Raw genomic sequence first — 8,957 nt, forward strand, 5'->3', positions numbered from 1 at the left:
CCCCTCCCTTCCTTCCCCCCAACCTCAAGAACTTAGAAAACGCCAAGGCATCAAAGGACGATAATCGTTCCTATTTTTCAGTCAGGAGAAGAACCACAGAGTTGCACTTCATGAACGATTTCCAAGATGTGTTCGAGCAGGAAATCACACAGTCCGAATCATCACTGCCTTTCTCACCCTGGATCAGGATTTAGGCCACCAACAAACACTTTCCACCTTTCCCTGTCCCGAGTTAGCCGCTTGATGTTATTCCCTGGCTTCCCACTTTTCTACAACAGGCGTGTTTGTTCATGTTTCTGTTACTTTCAGTTTTAACAGGGTTGGGTAGTTGGCCCTCCGCAAACTGTCACTCTTCAGACCAGACCTACATACCTTTAGTCGCCTCTTACGACAGGCAGTATCACGACAGGTATTATTCTTTGCTCCCCCATGTAGAACTGTGGGGCCTCCCATCTGCAGGTGTTGTACAATTTAGGTACATGTACTTGTGTTTATCTTTACTTGTGTGTGTTTGTGTGCATGTGCATGTTTGTGCGTATGTGTGTTTGTGTGTGCAATCCTACATGCCCGAGTGCATGTGTGAGAATATGTTACATCTGTATAATATATACCAAAAAAAATTATAATACATACCAAAAAAAAATGTGGAGGAAATTAAAAGTGGTTGTTTGTATAGGTGATGGTTTTAGATAGATGGTCATTAAAGCAGGTTCCACCGAATACATTTTAAGTAAGCACCTATTTTTTTCATATCTTTAATCCATTCCATTTTCTTTAAAAATGTTGCTTCAAGTTTATCTTATGGCAAAAGATTTTTTGGCTGTGAATTCTCTTAGGGGTGGTGCTTGTGAAAAATAAGGCTCACAGTCAAACCTTCTCTCATGGCCATCTATCCAAAACAATCATCTGTTCAAACGACTACTTCTCATTTCCCCCCTTGTTCTTTTTCAAGATCATAATGCCTCTGTCCAAAACATACACCTCTCTAAGACAACCACTTTTCACCTCAAAAGGGCAGCTGTCTTTGACAATTTCGACTGTGCAAGCTTTGGAATAACTGTTATAAAAGTAATAAAACTTGAACTCACATAGCAGCAGACTTTGAACACATGTGAAAGGATGGACAAAGCTTTCGTCTCTGGGTCTTTCTGAACACTGGAGAAAGAACACAACAAAACCTATAGTGTATATAGACAGCAGTAATATATAATAAAGATAATAGACGCATTCATAAAGTGTATTTCCATGCTCTACACCACGCTCTATGCACTGTAAAACTATTACAATCAGCTTAACACTTACTGTGCCGGGAAAAGAAATCTATGAAAGTGGGTGGGTAGTGTCAAAGAATGGGCGATTGGATAGCCAATGACCAGACAGTTAAAAACTGGCATAATTAAAGTACAGTCAAAATTGTCCATTGTCAAGGAGAACAGGGATTGTCTTTGACATTTCTCTTGATATTTCTCTTGTTGTGTCACCTGTCAGGGAGTTGTGAGTGTCGCTCACTGGGTCCTGCACATGTGCCTAGTCACTCAAGTGTGTTGTGTAGCTGTGCTGGGCCAAGTGTCCATTTACCTGTGTATTCCTTAAACTTTAAAAAGTCACTGTCTAATACTCTAGCTAATAGGAGATTTTGACATAATACTAAAAAAATGTCCACCCCATGAAAGTTGGTGAATAGTATCAGAGGAAGGGGGTGATTAAGTACAAAGTAGCCCATGAACAAACCATAATAAACTGGCAAAAAACTAAGCTATCACCCTCACATCTTTCCACATCTTGACAATCAAAGTCCACAGTTTCCTATTCCTGAAAGTTAAAAGTGCACCTCCCACTGGGACACCCAAAAGTGACCCCAGTCGTTGCACACTAAATCTTGCAGTTCATAATGGAATAGAGAGAATGTTAACCTACGAGCTAATTGGAGCAGAAATGTCTCAAAAAGACAGATGCCTGAGCTCAACGGAGAAAGCTATGCAAACTGACAAAAGCATGGTCAAGAATTCACCACTCTAATAATAATAACAATAGTAATAATAATAATAATAATAATAATAATAATAATAATAATAACAATAATAACAATAATTAAAATATTAATAACAATAATAATAGCATTAACAATGATCACAATAATAATAATAATAATAATAATAATAATAATAATAATAATAATAATAATACATGACATTTATAAGGCGCTCTACCCTGATTAAAGAACACAGGCTCTGAGCAGGTAACAACGACAGACAATGCAATGTATTACAACTAGAAATCTATAATGTATATCTCTTTAATCTTACTTTACTTGCTTTTATTTTTTCATACTCTCTTGTCGTTAAGCGTCAAGGGGAGATGCAGTTTTCTATGGTAGGCCAGCTCTGCAGTTCTTTCAGTTGGGATGTTATGTTTTCTCAGTGTTTCTTAACACCCTCAATCCACCTTTCGTGTGGCCTTCCTCTTCTTTTATAGCCTGAGCGTTCGGTGTTGTAGGCTCTCAAGGCTGGCTGGCCAAGTGATATGTAACAGGTAGCCAAACCATTTTATTCTCTGTCTTTCTACATAATGCAGGCAGGACTTAATATCGATAGCTGCTCTTACTTCTTCATTTTTCTACCTATCTCGTCTTGTGATGTTAAGGGTGTTGCAGAGACATTTCATTTCACATGCAGTGATTTTGCTTTCATGGATTTTACTTAATGTCCAGGTGTGGCACTGGTAGTATAATGTTGATACAAATATTGAGGTGATAAGCTGTCTCTTTGCGTCCATTCAGATATTTGGATAAGAAAGGAAGGGTGCAAGCTGGTAGGTGACAGCATTGGCTTTTTAAGTTCGCACTTCTATTTCTCTGTCTATGGACCTGTTTTCAGAAAAAGTACAGCCAAAATATTTTAACTCCTTCACTTGTTTCAGTTGTTTACTATTGACATGGATGTTCAGGGGACTACTGTTTCGGCTCACTTTCATAACGTTTGTTTTTTATGTGCTTATTTTCATGTTAAATTTCTCGCAGCTGTTGTTCAGTTAGGTAGTATGATTTTGGAAGCCTTGTTGGTTTGGATGAATAGGACATTGGTTGTCTGTGAATAGAAGTTCATTTAGGCTTTCTGGGCTTTGATTTGCGTCTTTCGTTATTGTGTCCATATATATTATAAACAGGAAGGGAGATAGAACACATCCCTGTCGTACTCCAGATCTTACTTTGAACCAATCTGTATTGCTTTCCTTCATTATTACCGAGTTTCTGCTTCTGCTATAGAGAGCTCTGACATTATCTAACATTTGTCCTCTGACACCATACTTTTCAAGTGTTTTCCAGAGTTTTGCATGGTTTACTCTGTCAAAAGCCTTCTCCTGGTCTATAAAGATAATGTTGGATTCTTTGTTGTGTTCGATTGTTTTCTCGCATATCTGTCTTAATGCAAATACAGCATCTCTTTAATCTAAGAACAATAATGAACTGAGCTGAATTTAAAATGAATTTATCAAATTAATCTCTCTTGTATTATCAGGAATATGTGTACCTACCTTATCAAATCTTTGTAGAGAGCCTTTGTGACTTCGAGGTATGGCTGGATGTTATCTTCATATTGACACAGCCGGCCTCCCAAACAGATGTGGGAGAACAGCAGGAACAGGAACTCTTCTCTCTCTTTCTCGTTGAACTCGCAAAACACGTCAGAGTCCTCATTCAACAACATCTGGGGGAAAGGGGAGGGAGGTAGCAAATAAATCATGTTTTTATATTCAGTAAGCACTTTTGCAACATAATTTGGTCATCTTGGTGCCAACAATTAGGTCTTTCTAAAGAATAACACATAAGAAAAGAAGGAGGAGAGATAATGATGACAGATGTCAGATAGCAAACCACAATATTGCACCTGCCATTCACCCACACAGCAAATAAAGGGCAAAGGTGATTACAAATGGTAGATGATTTACACTCCTATCATCAAATAAAAATAGTTAAAAAACCCAACAACAATAAGACAACCTCATGCTCAGAACAAAGAGAAGCAGGTCATCCCCTGTCACGCATGAATGCTAAAACTGGCATCACATTAAGGTAGAAGCTCAGTATGAATTGGTGAGGGCCATTCTTACTTCCTTTTAAATTGACTTTACATCAAAACATCACATAAATAAAGTCGCAAATTCCGCACAAACACAGGGAAGATATAAATATACTTATATATGAAATATTTCAAGTGTCACTGGTTGTTTATTAACAAAATTTGTCCAAATTTGTCCCATGTATCGATTGGTAGGGAGTCCAACTGGTCAATGGTCAAAAAAATATAGACTGATATTCATTAACAGTTGCTGATGAGACGGTCGCACAAAGAAACCGCCTCCCCCCCCCCCCATTCGATTCCTATGAGGGGAGAACATTACTGGTCATTTTATGCATTCTATTTTTGTAGCAAAAGTACAATATGAAGCGTATCAAAACAAATTTCTTAGTAAGCCCTATAAAATCTCAATTTTTTGGGGTTGTATCTTCATGTTTACAAACATAAACGATGTAATTCGTTAGCCACACAGCCACAGAGATATATAGTGGAGCACACTTATACTGAAATCTGTTGGACCACCTGATATTCTTTAATTTAGCCGGAGTTTTATTTCAGAAAGGTTATTTATTTGAAGAAAAAAAATCAAAGATTTTATTTTATTTCTGTTCACCACTATTTCCGGATTAACCGTGTTCCGACTCCACTGTATATCAGGGAATCAACTCTTAGCATCCTGAAGGAGAAAAAATAATGTGATTCCCTAAACTTCTTCAAACACAATGTAGAAACAATTCAGTTCTCCCTCCCATACCTGTCTTAAATTGTCGCTTATCGTGAAATCTCCAATAAACTCATCAAAACATTTTTTGACGTCTCCGGATTCACGAGCGATTTCACCCTCACACAGTTTGTCAAAGAAACTCATGGAGAGCACTGAGCAGGGAACGCTTGTCACTTTGACTTTGCTGGCTTTTGTTCCTGGTAAAAAAAGAAAAGTTTAAGAAGATAATACAACTAAAAAATATTTCACATATTAAAACATATATATATATATATATATATACAAAAAATACAACTGGAATATATTGCCAAGATAAACACACACACACACACACACACACACACACACACACACACACACACACATGCACGCACACATACACACAAACACATTCAAACCAGAATTTTTAAAAAGCTAAAAAACAAGCAAACCAAAGTCAACTTGTCAGGAGCTTCTTCAATCTTTCAGAACGACACAGCAATCCAAATGAAAATGTTCCCATTGGGAAATATAAACTACCTTTTACGTTTTAAAAAGTGAGGGGGATTGGTGTGTGCTCTCATGTGGTTTGCTCCTTTTTTCCTGTTAAACATCTATCATCTTTATGTCTCTTCTTTATCTTTGCATTTGACTCTCTACTAACACCTCTAGATTTCAGCACTTATATGACCTAGATTTCTATTTGTGTTGCAAGTGTCATAAAACTCTCATTAAAACTAAAACTAAAAACACGACAAAGTCTTACCGAGTGAGTTGTATTTCCCTGAATTAGATGGCACCTCCAAAGCATTCACTACTTCTGAGTTGTTAAAAAAGTCCTGCCCAGAAGAATAAAATATATGAGTCAGGACACGATAGAATCAGGCGCTCGTCAATTTTTGTGCATGTTGAGTTATAGGTATCATCTTAGAACTTGTTCACTTATCTTGCTCTTGATGAAAAAAATACCCACTAATCTTTAGCAGAAGTGAAGATATTTGTGATTGACAGAGGTAGGTTAACTTGGTTTCAGCAGAAAAAATAGTGAGAAAATTGGCCACCAAAACTTTGATAACTTTAATAGCTAAAGAATCCTTGAAAACTGAAAAATTACATATTTTTGAGCTATTAATCAACGATTTTCAATATAATTCACATGGAAATGTGTTTTTATTCAGACAAATAAGGGTTGAACAAAAAAACAAAAATTAGATTAAATTGCGAAACTGGTCGGGAAAATGCCTGTTTCTCCTCTCTCACTCACAGGAGAAGTAAATATATTTGAAAAAGAACATAATTATGTTTCAAATCTTTCATCAAAGAAATTTGTCTCACCAAGGTATATTTATTTCAAAAGTCACTACATCATATAGCACAATCTGTTTGAAATAATACCTTCAGTCTGTTGCAGGGAGTCCAAGAGTTCAGCATAATATGATGTTATGCAAAATAGGTAGCAAAATCTGAGTTTAACATGTATGGTTAGACATCAAAGAAAATAACAAAAATGTATTTTGTTGAGAAAACAAATACAAGTCCATATTTATTATATAATGTATCATGTATGTAATCAAAATGAGAATCATGCACAATAAGAGTGATCTGTAATAATGCCATACACTTAAGAAGACTATTCCCCCTTCATTCCTACCAAACATTTATTGCCCTTATTATATATCTCCTCTTCTTCTTTTAGACAATTCTTTGTATTATGTTACTTATGGGATGAGGGAGACAGCAGAACACCACGCAATCATCAGGAAGCGGGAAATGGGGATAGCGAAGGGAGAAGGAAGAAAGGAACGGTTATCTGGAAAGGAAAGACATCGCCATAATCAGACAGCCACTGGAAAAATCAGTATGGATACCTTGCGGGTTTTGGTGCTGAGAGGAACTGAGCATGGGCCTGTCCGGTGTGCAATGACGTTGTTGCCCAGGACAGGTAATACAGGTAATACTTGTAACACTTCTTTAATCTTTGGCACTTGTATGACCTATTTAATGTGTTGCAAGTGCAGTAAAACTCTTATTAAAATTAAACTGCTGATTACTTATCGTTATACTCACATCACTGCATTTTTAGGACAGACATCCCATCATTTCAAATTTTGTTTTATGTCTTTTGACAAAACAACTGAAATTGAATTTCTAACCAGACCACTTTGTTGGATGCGATTTTCAGCATGAAGATATATAGGCTACATGAATATTTCCAAGCCAACATAGGTACAGAAGTATTCTCTCATGTCTGCTTTTAGTAAAGATCGTAGAAATGATATGGAGGGCAGATTGAAATGACTAACGAGTTCACGACTGAAACAAGCAGACACTATGTGCAGATAGAAAAAAAAACATTTTAAAATGGTATTTTCATGCCAAACCTGTCCAAACTTGTCTTTTTCATATGCCTGAAAGCATTGGTCAAAGGTGAACATCTTTGCTTTCAGTCTCCCCTTCATAGACCTGAAGTGAAAATTAGAGGGTGAAATTTTTTTCTTAAAAAAAAAAAAACCCAGAGTATCATACAATTTGTACTATATTTTCACTGCTACAAGAAAAAGCTCCAAAAAGTTCATCTCCTACGAAAAGTAAAAGCAGGATCAAACAGGATTGAATACATTAGTGTGTGCGTATGTGTGTGTGTCGTATGTGTGTGTGTGTGTGTGTGTGTGTGTGTGTGTGTGTGTGTGTGTGTGTGTGTGTGTGTGTGTGTGTGTGTGTGTGTGTGTGTGTGTGTGTGTGTGTTTGTGCACACGTGTGTGTTGTGACAGAAACGGTATGAAAACAAAATATAATTTTCAACAATATTTAACAGGTTGCATATATATAACCCTTTGCAGAACCCTAAATAACCTGGCAGAAGCTACAAATTCCCCTGCAGAAGTGAATATAAAAAACAAGAGATCATAGAAAACTAAAGTGAGTTTTCCAAGCTGAATAAAATGCCATGAGTGAGCTCAGGTACGATTATATCATGATGGTCAACCAAGATATGAAAGACATCATGACATCTGCCGGGTGCGGTGCCAATGATAAATTTTGCATTTTCAGATTGCATAAAATTATCAGAAAAAGATATGATATTTGGGGAACAGCAGCAGAATGTGACCTCATGTGTAGGCTACAGGGATAATTATTTTAAAAGGTCCAATAAAGATTTGTAAAAACATTCATTGTTTGAAGAAAAGATATAAATCTAGATATAATCTAGATTCTAGCATAAAAGTATATCTAGATCTAGATTATCTAGATCTAGATCTAGATCTAGATATAGTAGATCTAGAATCTAGATCTTGATCTAGATTCTAGATCTAGAATCTAGAATAAGTTAAGCAAACAATTTTCTCCTATCATTTATAGTATCAGTTTTTCCTGTTTTCAGGGTCAGACATACTTTCCGAAATTATTTTGAGTAGAAATGACGAGAGCATTCTGGCAAAGTAAAAAGGAAAATTCTAGACCGACAACAGCGTAAACAATAAAACAAGAGCACCGACTCTGACAGTCTGACTCGTCTTAACCCGCAGGTGCCAATAAAACGAAACACCTGAGGCTTAGCAATGAGTACGTTTTTCTAAAATTGGTGCTTCGATTAAAAAAAATACAGCCTACCATTTCATGAATAATTCCTGCACTTCTTTGCCGTCTAGTGAACTAAACGACTTGGCAAGAGGCATGAACGAAAATTTAGGATCGTTGTCGGCCATTTTCAAACAATGCGTATTTCTAAGGAAGGGAAGCTACTCTAAGAAATAAATTTTTGAAGCGAATTGACGCTGCTCGATTTCGTTCGTTCGACGTCATTATCATTATCATTATGCAGTGTTCTTCATTATAAAGCCTCAATTTAAAACAATACGCAATCATGTACTGTTATTATTTGTATAATTATGCACATGCTTATGAATTTGACCACTTGTCCCCTTCTTCTTAGTATGAAAGGAGAGAAAATTCCCCCATATTGTCCATGTTTAAATATTTAGCCAATTAAAAAAAACCCACTGTACATATTGTATTATTACAAAACAATGCTTCTCCCCTTCAGACAGACTGTCAGAAAACCTGACAAATTATGAAAGTCAGGGGAAACGTTTGCATTGTGTCTTTAAATATTTTACAATGTCAACAACAAAAAAAACCAAAAAAACACGTACTACTCTCTCGACTCTCTCTCT

General features: G+C 36.4%; 1 protein-coding gene across 1 annotated transcript; it reads right to left on the bottom strand.

Annotated features, from left to right (window-relative positions):
- Positions 1-1,088: 1,088 nt before the first annotated feature.
- On the bottom strand, positions 1,089-8,526 carry LOC101857035 (cilia- and flagella-associated protein 300; the record flags this gene model as incomplete). The annotated part of the gene is given in 6 exon segments (XM_005102531.3): positions 1,089-1,155; positions 3,535-3,707; positions 4,834-5,000; positions 5,549-5,621; positions 7,164-7,245; positions 8,395-8,526. Coding segments are annotated over 6 exon segments (657 nt in total), but the record flags the coding sequence as incomplete, so codon positions are not given.
- Between the last annotated feature and the right edge of the window lie 431 nt (positions 8,527-8,957).

Source organism: Aplysia californica, unplaced genomic scaffold (assembly GCF_000002075.1).
Source record: "Aplysia californica isolate F4 #8 unplaced genomic scaffold, AplCal3.0 scaffold00329, whole genome shotgun sequence".
Taxonomy (NCBI): Eukaryota; Metazoa; Mollusca; class Gastropoda; order Aplysiida; family Aplysiidae; genus Aplysia; species Aplysia californica.